This window comes from Jaculus jaculus, chromosome 4, assembly GCF_020740685.1.
Source record: "Jaculus jaculus isolate mJacJac1 chromosome 4, mJacJac1.mat.Y.cur, whole genome shotgun sequence".
Taxonomy (NCBI): domain Eukaryota; kingdom Metazoa; phylum Chordata; class Mammalia; order Rodentia; family Dipodidae; genus Jaculus; species Jaculus jaculus.
In genome coordinates this window covers 8,987,466-9,001,059 of record NC_059105.1, presented here as the reverse complement: position 1 = coordinate 9,001,059, position 13,594 = coordinate 8,987,466, and the positions used below count along the sequence as shown (strand labels likewise).

The 13,594-nt window shown below is 48.2% G+C and overlaps 1 protein-coding gene across 3 annotated transcripts in view; it reads right to left on the bottom strand.

Moving 5' to 3' along the window:
• Serpine2 (serpin family E member 2) overlaps positions 1–13,594 on the bottom strand; it is a 63,591-nt gene that overhangs the window by 25,509 nt on the left and 24,488 nt on the right. For 2 of the 3 annotated variants that reach the window (XM_045148174.1, XM_045148175.1), the window contains exon 2: positions 2,884–3,164. In XM_045148174.1, coding sequence (XP_045004109.1) covers positions 2,884–3,142 — 259 coding nt within the window. In that variant the 5' untranslated portion in view covers positions 3,143–3,164. Of the gene's footprint in view, positions 1–2,883; positions 3,165–10,398; positions 10,533–13,594 lie in introns of those variants that run through there. The other variant, XM_045148177.1, reaches the window with a different exon arrangement.

The following is a 13,594-nucleotide window of genomic DNA, read 5'->3' as shown; positions in this document are numbered from 1 at the left end:
TTCCAGGAGCCCTTCATTCATGCTCCATTTAGTTTTGGAGCATGAAGAGGAGGGAAGCACGTCCTGAGGATGAGATGTGTTTCCACAGAGATCCTTCCGAATCACTTAGGGTCTTTTCAAAATGGTCCTGTCCTACAACACCCTCCCAGAGTCACCTTGACAGCGTTCGGAAGAACCAGCTTGTCACTCTGTGTGTACACCTTCCTCACACCTTTTAAGGCCCATACCAAGAATGTCCTCGGTCCACACAGAGGCCTTACAACATGGCTGGGCCTTGTGAGAGCTGCTCTCATAGCCATGAACACACCATGCTGCTGGGAAGCCATGACATAAGCAAGGGAACAACGCGCTAGAGGCTAAAAGACAACCCCATGGCGAAGCACCAGCATGGAGCCTTTTGTTTCCTGCTTGTTTTTTTTAATTTTATTGAGGCAGGGCCTCACTACACCCCAGGCCAGCTTGCAACATACTTGTAGTCCAGGCTGACCTAAAACAGCCCATGATCACTTCAACCTTCTGAGTGTTGGGATTATAGGCATGAGTCATCATGCCCAGGTTAGCACCAGGCTTTTTCAAAGCTGCTTCCTTTTAAGTGTCCTGTACCTGCTTGTAGGGAAAATATCACAGCAGAGGTTACTTCCCCATCCCAACTGCCCTGCTCCTCCATCAATGTGTATTCACAAACTGGCACCCAATCCTGGTGGGGGCCACCCTGAAAACACAGTTTGAAGTGGAGCTAGAAAAGACAAGAGCAGGTACTTCTCCCTCACTCTTCCCCTCTCCCAGAGCCAGGAGACAGTATAATCAGTATGTTACTCTTCTCACCTTCCCAGGGACAGAAGACAATGCAGTAAATATGTTATGAGCCCTGAGGTTACCTTCTCAATTCATTACTGTCTAGGAAGAAAGGACAGGGGTGGGTTTGGTTGTCAAAAGGCCAGTATCATGAATACTTCATAAATAGTAACTTAAAATTAATGTAGTTCAGCATTAAATTAATACAAACAAAGAAAAGAAATCCACACCAAATCCCCGTTGCTATTTTGGAACTGCACTGGCTAACAGAGCCTGGCCAGCACTAGGGAAGGCCATAAATCTTAGCAATGATTTACTATGCAATTGTAAGTGACCAAGAGCTTCAGAACTCCTAGCCAGGGGCAGAACAGCATGTTCCAAGAACTCAGTCCTTCCTCGTGCCCAACAGGCGGGTAAACTGCAAACTTAGACAACAGTTACCACCCTGTCGATGGGGTGCTGTGTCTGGACATCTGGTACCCACAGCTATGTTGGAGATCCCAGAAACCGTCAAAGGGGGAGCAGTAAGAATGAGCTAATACCGCCCCAGGCTCAATGTGCCTTGGGCTGTTTCTGTGCCTGGCGGTGGCAGAGGACTGCGGGGTGGGTCCTGATCCTCCCCGCGCTGCACTTGTACAAGAGGAGACGACGACAGCTCTGGTAAGCACAAGGACACTGCCTGGACACACGAGTTCCTGCAGCCAAGAAGGCCTTTCCTCTGGGAAACGGAACCTCTCTCCCTGGGATGTAGGGCTTGTTTGCTGCTTCTTAAAATTTATTTGCAAGCAGAGAGAAATAGAGAGAGAGAGAGGAAGTAGACAGAGAAAATGGGTGCTCCAGGGTCTCTGGGTGCTGCAAACAAACTCCAGATGCATGCGCTATTTCGGGCATCTGGCTTTACATGGGTACTGGGGAATTGAACCCGGGTTGTTAGGCTTTGCAGGCAAATGCCTTAACCACTGAGCCATCTCTCCAGCCCTGTTTATCTTGTTTTTTTTTTAATTAAATGAATTATTTATTTGCAAACAGAGAGAGAGAGGAGAGACAGGCAGAGAGAATAGGCACAGCCGGGCTTTCAGTCACTGCAAATGAAGTCCAGCTGCGTGTGTCACTTTGTGCATCTGGTTTATGTAGGTACCAGGAGATCGAACTCAGGTCATTAAGCTTTGTAGGCAAGCGCCCTTATTGCTGAGCCATCTGCCCAGCCCCACTAACCTTTTATTGGAAAAATATTTTTGTTGCAGGGCTAAAGATGAAACCAGGGCCATGTGTATGCTACCACTGAATTACATATTTATGGGCCTGTTTCACTGAGAAAGTTGTTATGCAGCCCAGTCGAGACTTGAACTCTCAACCCTTCTATATTAGCCTCCAAGTGCTATAATTAAAGGCACATGTTACTATGTTCAGTGGCTGTGTTTGTCTTTTAAGATTTAAAATAAAAGTTATTTAGCCTTTTACTTTAGATTTGTAAGAGATTTCAGAACGAGAGACGTAGGACGTCCCAGGTGCCCTTGGTGCAGTTCTGCCCAACGGTGCTGTCACTGCATCAGGAAATGCCTTGGGCACAGCTGTCGCTCGTTTCTTATCCTCGCTCACGGGCACGCGTGCCTGCTTGTGTGAGCAGCTTTGTGCATCGCCACCGCCCGTGCGGGTCCACGTGACACTAGTGTGGGGCAGCTCCACCATCACAAGGTTCCTCCAACGGTGGCCCTCCACAGCCACCATCCCGGCCTCCACTGCTGACATGTCTTAGCAGGACACTCATCCCCCAGTGCACTTTGGCCACGAACACCACTGTGAGTTCTCCCTTCAGTGGTGAGAAGGCTGGTGCTGAGACACTCAGGAGTGACCCAAAGCCCCAGTTACAGAATAGTGACCGCAGCCCAGTCCCCTTAACGTGGGCGCACCCTCATCTGTCCTTTAGAAGACAGTGACCATTAAGTTCTAATTGCCACTATGCTCCCTACCACCACCCCCCCCCTGCTTCCAACCCCTCGGCTCCCCTGTTTCCTAAGCTGTAAGCAAGACCAAGCCACGGCCCTCCCCGCGCCCAGGCTCCCGAGGATTCACGGAGCGCACACGCACCGCTCATGCTGTATCTCATCACCGTCGTGAGCTGCTTCTTGGTCCTGCCGTCGGCCCCCAGCTGCAGCATGCCCAGGAGAGAGGAGATCCCGTGCGGAGAGACGACGATGTCATCGAGAGGCCGCGACTTGACAAGCTGATTGAAGACCTGGATCCCTGTGTCAGAGCCTAGCTCCTCAAGCGACAGGGGGTTGAACTGTGAGCACACGGAGGACAAAGTCACTGCGGCCAAGAGGAAGAAGGGAAAATGCCAATTCATGGTTCCTTCCAGCAAAGGTGGCCTGAAAACAAACCAGAGAGAAACACAATATTCTTATATGTGCTCAACTGGGTGAGATCGACAGTTTATTGCACTCAGCATCCGTGAGAGCCACAATCAGTTTTTAACGCCCGGGGCTTGGGGAGGTGGCGCGGAAAAGAAGCACTTCCAGGTTAGGAGGCCCATGTTGGGTCCTCGCCAGGCACCAGGCACCGTACTGAAGTCGTTATTCGATTCTCGTCACTTCTTCCCTCACTTAAACCAGCATGTGCTGAAGGCCTACTGTGTGCCAGGCCCTTCTCCAAGTGCAGGATCTTCACATGTGAATGTGATGGATGTGACCCCGGCCCTCTCTGAGTCTCTCCAAAGGGAAGTAAAACCAACCAGCAGCAGATACGGTAACTTCTGACAGGGATGTGAGTGAATGAAGGGCTGGGGATGGACAGCTCTGGGAAGAGTCACCGGCGTGATGGGAATGCACAGATGGCAAGATCTGAATGGCGAGAGGGAGCCAACCGTGCCCGGATGCAGAAAGGACAGGCCAGGCCAAAGACAGCAGGACAAAGGGCCCGCTGGGATAAGGTCAGCGAGCGTGCAGAGAGCGGGCTTCGTCTAACGGCCGGGGGCTTCTCAATGGGGCCAGAATCACTCCCACTGCTGGCGTTTTCTTACGGCCGCACTGACTTGGTTCTTTCACCACAGCAATATTACTCTGAAATGATAGAGCTGTTCATTAAAGCTCATCTGAGGGGCAACTTTAAAGCTACAATGGGCAGGACCACTGGTAAATCCATAAACTGTGAGGATGGCATTGCTTACGCTGAGATTTTCAATTACAGCAGTTTGGGTTAAATACGGCCCGCTCCTTGATTAGCCCGCACTGAGCTTTCCCTGGCTATGACAAGGGATAGGATATTTACATGTATTTATGGGAAAGCAAAAGACTTTTGTTAAATAAGAGCAGTAGCAGCTGGTACAAACAAGAGCAGAATTTTGTGATGTTGCTAAATTTGGTCTCTCCTTCAGGGGACCCAAGTCTCGTGAGGTATAGGTCTGCCATGGAGCCAATTTACCCCCTTTGTCATGTGTAGGAGGTCACTGAGAGTGAGACAGAGGAAACCATTGACCTGGAGTGTTAGGAAAACCCAGGGAAAGAAAGAGTGTGGGCCGTGCTGGGTCTCCCAGCTTTCCCTGCCCGGCTTCCTGAACTTTCCATGCTAGGTCACAGTAGACGCTCAGTGAACACTTGTGGGATTCAGCCCTGGGGCATATGAGCCCTGCTTTCTATTTTTAGTAATTTTTCTTCATTGCCTCAAACCAGAGTTTATTGAATGTGGCTAATAAAAGTGCTTGTGTGTAGTCCCTGAGCCTTGCTGAAAACTCCAAACATGCTCCAGGGAAATGCCAGCACCTGGGTTGGGCAAACAATTGTCAGCACAAACAGAATTCCGCGCCTGGTGCGTCCATGCCAGTGAGCCACTGAGGCCATTGTTCAAGTGCGTGTTGCAATTATGTGTTGTGAAATAAGCACCTCTTCAAAAAAAACCAAAAATCAGAACATTCAGTGTTTCTCCAGAGCTTAATTGTCAAATAACTGTGTAAACTCAGCCTGTCTGAATTCAAAATGTGTAAGTGACCTACATACGCTCCCACGTGGGTCTTGACTGTGGCCAGCCTGGCCTATTTTGACTTTGGCACCTCAGACTGGCTCTAATACCATGGCAATCCCCTGAGTGTCCTGGAGCCTGCCGGGCCTTGGAGGGCTCCCAAGTCCTGACCACGGAAGCTTTGCTCCCTTTATCTACAAGTCAGGAGCAGTCTTCCTCCTTCTTTTCCACTTTTAAATCTAACATACCACACATGATCACAAATATAAAACACTTGGCAAAATCTTTGTAAAGACTGTTCGAATCCCGAGGCTGGTGCCAACCTCATCCATTTCAGGTACTTACTACTGCAATGGCCTCCTCGTCCATCTGCCTTCAGCCTGCCAGGACACGCCAAAGAAATCTGCTCATACATTCCCAAGGCAAAAAGAGTATCATTGGCTTTGCCCCTAGTAAAGTTCATTGACTTAAATACTGTGTATGTAGAAATCTAGCGGCCACCAATAACAAGTCAGCAGGAATGGACTCCCAAATAAAGTTACCTTATTTAGCAGATTTCTTTTTCTGCTAAAAGAACAGTTCCATTATAATGTGGGTGTTTTTCTTGGTTTCATGGACTTGGGAGGTTTCTGAGCAATGTCTATGTTCAGTTTCATAGTACACTGGGGCAGTCTTGGGGCTATGCAGCCCTTGGAAGGAGAGCTATTTTTGATTAATGTCCCGGGCATAACTAATGCTCAGCAATGCTCTTGGGTCTAAACTCACCCGGCTTGTGTGCGCATCTAAGAATAAGCCCACTTCTCTGGAGAGAAGGACTGATCTATAAGCTACTGCAGGCTTATCTAAGTCCCGATCGTATAACATTTTCAAAGCAAACAGAATCATCTTTTACATGAAACCACGGCCATGGGTCTTGGGCTCTAGCATGCTTCCTGTCTGGGAGAAGCATCGTGAAGGAGTGTCATCACCCCATTACTTTTGTATTTTTTTCCCCTTTCTTGTCTTTTCTTTTTTCGAGGTAGAGTCTCAGTCTAGTCCAGGCTGACCTGGAATTCACTATGTAGCCTCAGGGGGTAGCCTTGAACTCATGGAAATCTTCCTATCTCTGCCTCCCAAGTGCATGTGCCATCCCATCTGGCTCTACTTTCAGTTATTTTTCTTGTATTTTATTTTTGTTAATTGACAGATGGGGAGGGAGGGAGGGAGAGAGAGACGGGGAGAGAGAGAGAGAGAGAGAGAGAGAGAGAGGGAAAGAGAAATAGAGAGAGAAAGAGAAAGTGGGCACACCAGGGCCTCTAGCCACTGCAAATGAACTCCAGATGCTTGCGCCCCCTTGTGCATCTGGCTAACATGGGTCCTGGGGAATCGAACCTGCGTCCTTTGGCTATGCAGGCAAATACCTTAGCAGCTAAGCCATCCCTCCAGCCTTGCTTTTTTAAGAGAAACACACTTCTGATTTTCATGAGAGAAAGAATAAGTATTGCCCAAACAGTCTGGGTAATATGGCCCCATGTGGAAGAGCAGGAACCTGTTTAAGTGTTTCAATTTCATGAGTAATGTCTTCATAACAATAAAAAAATGTGTAAACTTTAAGCCATCTATAGGGGGAAGCAAGTATGCATCATCAAGCCTTTTCACTTTTTAAAAAAATTTTTTGTTCATTTTTATTTATTTATTTGAGAGTGACGGACAGAGAGAGAAAGAGGCAGATACAGAGAGAGAAAATGGGCATGCCAGAGCCTCCAGCCACTGCAAACGAACTACAGACCAGTTTGCCTGCTTGTGCATCTGGCTAACATGGGTCCTGGGGAATCGAGTCTCGAACTGAGGTCCTAAGGCTTCACAGGCAAGTGCTCAAGTGCTAAACCATCTCTTCAGCCCAAGCCTTTTCACTTTCCAGCATGGAACATGTTTGTGAAGTGGGTACTGCTCTGAGCCTTCAGCATGATTTAGCATTGTAAATAATGGGTTGGTAGTTTTAAATATGTCAGATCCGAAATGCATGTTTAAAAGTGCACCCCATGCCAGGGGCAGATGCTAGGGTTTCACCTCTCACTTGTACACAGGCGCCGTGGCTTCAGCCATCAATCAACCTCTGCGGGGAGGCTCCAGGCCCCGCTGAATTTCTTCTATACCTTCAACAGCTTGTGGACCATTTTCACCTGATTGTTCAGAACCATCTTGGCCAGAAAATCTCCACTGCTGGCTACGGAAGGGTGTTAGTCCACAATGCTCAGCACACTTTCTGCAAGGCAGGCCTTGGCCTGTCCTTCTTCATTCACACTTACAACCACCTGTGCCACCCCGGACCCTTCCACAACCGGGTGTTCAATTTTCTGATTGTCCCAGAACAGCTCTTCACTTCCCTTCTCTGAATTTCCAACAACATTCCCATCTGTACCTCTCATGTGAGTTGTTTTCCAAGTTTCTTCTCTTTTCCCCCACTAGACAGAAACCTCTAGAAAGGAGGACCATGGACCTCGGAGGCTGGGAGTTTCCCAGGGTCCATTTAGTGCCTTACTACTAACTTGGTGGCAGAACTGTGGGACTAACTTTGCTGTTCAGGGTTTGGACTGGAATGCAGTGTTCTGAAAATATTTTAAGAAGTCACATATAAGTCTGAATTTGGAGTTATTCTCGGGGAAAATGAAAAGGATGGAAGTGCTGGTACCTCTGGGCCCTCACTTCCACAAGCTTCCTCTGGTGTCTTCACCCCTCCAAGGGCTGGACATGTGCTTTCCAGTAGCGGCAGCTCCTTCCACCCCTGCTGCCTCCTGTCTGAGCAGCTGCCACCCATCACTAGCCTGGGCTGCATAGCCTTTGTGATCAAATCCCCGGGCCAAACCATTGCTCACTGACAAACAAGAAGACTGAGACAGCCTTGAAAAAAAAAGTGTGTGTGTGTGTGTGTGTGTGTGCGTGTGTGTGTGTGTGTGTGTGTGTGGTATCACACAGATGCCACAGTATGTGGGTGTAGGTTAGAGGACAACTTTGGGCATTAGTCCTGACTTTCCACCTTGTTCAAGGAAGGGTCTCTCATTGTTCACCATGTATACACTAGTCTGCAAGCTTCTGGAAGATTCTACTGTCTTTGTCTCCTTTCTTCCTGTTTCCATGCTGGGGTCACAGACACCCATGGCCAGTGGCCAGTGGCCAGCATTATTTGGGGTTCCGAGTCCAGACGCTTCCTCTTATTTGCCGTCTCCCCAGATCCAGATTATTTTTGTCTAAAATATACCTTACTTGTACCACATGAGCAGAAGATATACTTTATATCCATGTGTTCTATTTCATGTGAGCTGGAAGCAGTTTGGTGGGAAAAACTCTTCTGGCTCTGACACTTAGTCAAGTGATTCTCACATTCTTACAACAGCAGCAACAAAAAACTAAAAAGAAATCCTAAACTTAAGGCTTTAAGACACAGATGCACACCGTCATCTCACTGAAAAATTAGTACCTCCTAACATGCTAAATGTTGAGTCAATGTTCAAATTGTTCTGACTTCTAATAGTATATTTTATTGTATTTGAGGTATCTCAGGATATCAATGTTCTCAACACATCCTCATGCCTCTGTTTAAAATCTTCCCTAAATTGTCTTCTTGGAAAAATTGTCTTAAACAAATTAAGTGATTCATCATGTAGGTATCCCCCAGGACACCCTGGAGTTTGCTAAGTGCACGGATGGGATGCTATGTAAATGGTCCCTCTGTCACCTGTACCTGAGGCACAACTGGCCACTCAGAATAGGGGTCTGTGCAGAGACAGCATGTCTCGAAAAGAGCCTCCATCTGGAACAGTCTGCTGACAAACCTGACTCTAGAGGCTGTGTGACTCAACTGATTCTGGTCAGCTCTCCTGGCCAAGTGCTTTGTGGTGGTGTTGGGGTGTCGGGAGACAGTGGTCAGCTGTTTCACTTTACGATGCCATCATTGCCCAAGTACTTTTTTTTTTTTTTAATTAAGGCTTCCCAAATGGTGGGCGCTAGTGTAACTGTGTTCATTCATTCGTTGGAATGTTTCAATAAAAAGAACACTTCCATAGCCAACTATTTGATTACCCTGAGGCTTGGAGTGTGTAGTTCAGGCAGGGTAAATGTTTGTATCATTATGTGTCCAGCAGTTCTCAATTTAAAAGGAGTTTGTTACCTAATTCTTAGTTCACCAGCAGGTTCTGTTTGGGTTTTGGACCATTATGAACTCAGGTTACTCAACAAATTCAAAGGTTTGATCCACTATACATATTATTCTTGCTAAGGCTCAAACTGTGCTACAGGTTGTTTCTTGACCTTTTCAGTATGACCCTATAGTCTCTTTAGCTTTCTTATCTTCTGGTTTGACAAGATGTTCTATGCTCAGCTGTACACTTCCTGCCCCAGATTGAATCAGCCACTTCTCCAGGGAGCTCTGCCTCCTCTGCGTGGGAAATAGTCCTCGGAGACAGCAGTCTGGGCACCTTCCTCTCAGAAAGCCCAAGTAAACCACGGGAACACCAGACAGCAGCGGTAAGGAGAAGCCCACATCCAATCATGCCACTCAAAATGTGAAGGACAGACTACGGTCTTAAAGGCCACCGAGGTCCACTGGATGAGAATCAGCTCCAGAAGTCAGCTGCTACTAAAGGCTGGACTAGGAGGACCCAAAACGCCACACTGGGGGGACTCAGTGACTCTTCTGCATTGGAACCCTCCTGGAAGCGGGGTCCCAACAAGTCCAGGCACCTGGAATGGACAAGTGGCGCACAGTGGGGCAATTTCTCACCACTACCTCCTATCAGGGAAGGCTGGCATGCTCTTAGACAATGGGAAAGTGTTGCCATCCACCCCTGTCCCCCCCAGGATCCTGTTTCTGGGGACCAAAGGCCCTTTATTAATCTGGCTCTAGACTGGCTACTTCTTCCAGAGGGGACACGGTAAGGTAAGGAACAGCCATCTTCAAGTCAGACTGCATTACGAGGGAGACATCTCCCAGTGGTTTTTCTCAAGAGAGGTTTCCACAGAAAGAAATCCACAGGAAAACTGTGAGGTCGTTGAGTTTAAACCCCTCCACAGGACTGTACTACCTAGCAATCAGATCACACGTTCTCCTTAGTGATGCTGCCAATGGAAAAGCCTCCAACTCTTGTGGGCATTTGTCAAGAGGCATTCTAGAGACCCTTCAGGGCTTGATCCACAAAGACGGTATCTACACCGTGGCAGTAGTGGCTTATTAAAGTAATTGAGAAAGGAGAGATCATGAACAAATACACAATGAGAACCCTTTCTGTATGGCTCTTACACGCTGTAGATCGTTTCATGGGTTTTTTTTTTTTTCAGTAAAGAGTGGCTCTATTTTGATGAATGACTTGACCAGTTTGTCTCTAAATCTATACATTAGGTATTTAATGGCAAGGACGATAGTTTATTAATATTTGTATTTCTTATGTTTAGCCCAATGCATAGGAAATAGTAGAAATTCAATTTATGAGACAAATTTCAGTTTGATGAAATTGTTCCAATTTTATTTTATGTAGCAGAAGCGACTGGTAAGTTCCTTCCCAGTCTGATAAGCCTAAAACTTGTGAAATACCCTCTTAAGTACTCAGAAGTAACAGCCATCACTTACTGACTGCCCACTGCTACTGTGAGTCCCTGTGTCCTTTGCAAATTCACCTGTGGAAATCCCGACCTCCAGGGTGACAGCGGTTGGGTCAGGGAAGAGCAGCTCCCGAATCACGTCAGCGCCTTTACGAGTAAGACCGCAGGAAGCCGCTTATTCCTTCTGCCAACTGACGAAGCGGCTGGAAGGTGTGATCTACAAGCCAGAAAGCAGGTCCTCACCAGCCACTAAATCTTCCAGTGTCTTAATTTCAGACTTCACTGACTCTAGAACTGTGAGGAACACACTTCTGTTGTTTATCAGCCATGGCATTTTGTTACAGCAGACTAAATGGACTCAGACATCAAATGCCAGTCACTGCACTCATATTCAACATACGGCTTCCTTCGCCACGTGAGAAGCAGGCGTGAGTAGGATTTCTGTGTCACAGATGATGGAAACTGGGGCCAGAAAACTTGAACAGCTTCTTAGACTGGGTACTTCGTGCATGGTGACAGGATCTGAGCTGAGAGCTCTTACCTAAGATGTCACATTGGTGCCCGTGGTGGAGTTTACAGGCCAACAGAGGAAAAGGTAAAGAAACACTGCCTCCCTCCACCTGGGCGTAACCCACAAAACAACTGGAGCAAACAAGTGACCCCAGCTTCCCAAGGCCCCCAAGTTGAACATGCTTGTCACTCTAGGGCACTGGCTTGCATTCAGGGGTGGGGGTGACACTGTCCCCTGGAGACATCTGGCACTGTCTGGAGACACTTCTGGCTGCTACACTGGCGTGAGTGGAGACCCGTCTCCGCGTGGGTTTAAGCGCCCTACAGTGCGCGCCCCCGCGAGTCAGCACCCCGAGGACGACCCCGGTCTCGCGCACCCGGCACTCGCTCCCACTCTCCCTTCTCCAGGCCACGCCGCGTGTCACATTTCTTCACTTAGGGTCTCAGCCTCAGCCTGAAGTCGTGTTTCCTGGTATTGACACCCGTTTCCCCAGTGATTCTCTCTGAGAGTTTGAACCTGAAGCTTCTCTACCTGGGAGAGGAAGGAATCCCGCCAGCATCTTTTGTGAACCCTAGGAGGGAAGGCTTGAGGCCCACAATGACAGCTTTGGCCTGAAAGTCCTTCTCATCCAGTTTGTCACGTCTCATTTGTGCGGGAGCCTGGAGGCTGGGGGGCACGCAGGCTCTCCACTGAGGAGGAGCTTCCATCTCCGGCCAGAGGAACAGGGAGGGCCAAGGGCCAGGTGAGTCACTGGGCAGTTGTTTTCTTGAACTCCTCCCCACAGAGCAGCGGCAAGGAACCTGCTGGCATCTCATCTCCTGCCCTGGCCTATCCTCCCAATGCCCACTGCCTGACTTTGCTAAAGCAAAGCTGCTTTTTCATTCAAGCTCAAAAAACAGCTGCCAAGTACAGAGAAAACCCACCATCCACACAGACCCTCTATTAGTCCATGGAACACTGTACTTTTTCCCTGGCACTTTCTAAACAACTTAAATCCTGTTATCTGCTTAGCTCAGCAACAATGAACCTCAGCTCCTGCTTTCCTCCCTTCCAGCATCCACGGGAGAGGAACTGCACAGCCAGGGAGGAAAGACTCGGCAAGTGAGCGCAGAATTAGGTCTCTGAATCCCTGTGGCATATCACCCTAAGAAGGTGATGGGAGAGGCTTCCCACCACAGAGGCCAGAATGCCCTCTTTAGCTCAGAAGAGACATCAGTGGGTGGGCAACCTCAAAACCGAACGAAATACAGAGGTGCTTCTTCTGAGCTCTGAGGCCTTGTTCTGACACCCACACCAGAGGATGTGGGATAGGTCACGCAGGACCCTGAAGACTCAAGCACCCCTCTTTCTGCCAGTGGGGGCAGAAGGCCAGGAGACCCATGTTCAACCATGCTGAGAGTGACTCAAGACTTCTGGGGGTAGATTCATAGCCAAAGCCACTTGACCCCTCTGAAGCCAGGTACTGTTTTCAAGGCCGCCAGACAGAGGAGTTTGAGATCAAGTGCAGCTGTCCACGCATCTATTCCACTGTGCTGGGTCCACTGTTGAGTGCTAGGAGGAGAACTGTGATTTGGTATATAAAATCATTTTTATTCAGTGAAATAAGGGTACATATTAACAAGGTGGAGGTGCTTTTCTTTTCGTTTTGTTTTTTTGTCAAGGTAGGGTCTCCCTCTAGCCCAGGCTAACCTGGAATTCACCATGTAGTCCTCAAACTAACGGTGATCCTCCTATCTCTGCCTGCAAAGAGCTGGGGTTAAAGGGGTTCACCACCGCTCCCAGCTCTGGAGCTGCTATTTCAACAACGTTTACGGTATGCACTGAACTAAGCAGAGTAAGACACATTTCCCCTCATGGTTCTCACTCTCTACAGGCTAGACCCTCAGCAATTCTTTGGACATCATCTCTGAAGACACTTGCATTTCTCAGAAATAGGCAGGAGTGGGGAGTGAAGTGCTGTGACATCTCAGAAAAGAAACCACTGACACTGATCACCATCCTCCGAGGCCCCAGTCAGTCCCTACAAGTAGGGGTGGCATGGTCAGACTGTCTGTATAGAGTCAAGATAACAGACGTTTTATCAAGTCATCACATTACTAAGTTGATGCCTGTGTTCATTTTTTACCTAATTACCATAAAGGTACTCAAATGCCAAAGGAAGCCAGGGGTATATCTGGGCAGCCTGAGTGGACAGTGATCCGAGGAAGGGTACTACAGGACAAGCTGCATATACTCTACTTGTCAAAGGGACACTGGGAAAGGGGCATAGATGTCTTTCAATGCAAACTTCTCAAGTTCAAAACGCCTCAAATAATTCTGAAAATATTGTTTTCTTTTCATGCCATCATCAGCCTGTCCAAAAGCTCATCAGCACCACAGCCTTAAAGCTGACTGAAGGTACATCAGCGCCACACACACCAGAGTCCGAGCTGGACAGGAACTGGAAGGGCCTCTCCCACATCACTGCATGCCTTCCCTACTGCCTTCATTCCCATCCATCAGCGTAAGTATCCTACGAGAAAGGGCAGAAAAATCCTAGTCTTTCTGAGACTTAACACAAAGTATGAATGTCATAAAATGCAAAAGTAACAAACCAATCAACTCATCAAAATTCAAAACTTTTGGGCTGGAGAGATGGCTTAATGGTTGAGCGCTTGTGTGTGAAGCTAAAGGACCCCAGTTCGAGGCTAGAATCCCCAGGACCCACGTTAGCCAGATGCACAAGGGGGCGCACATGTCTGGAGTTCATTTGCAGTGGCT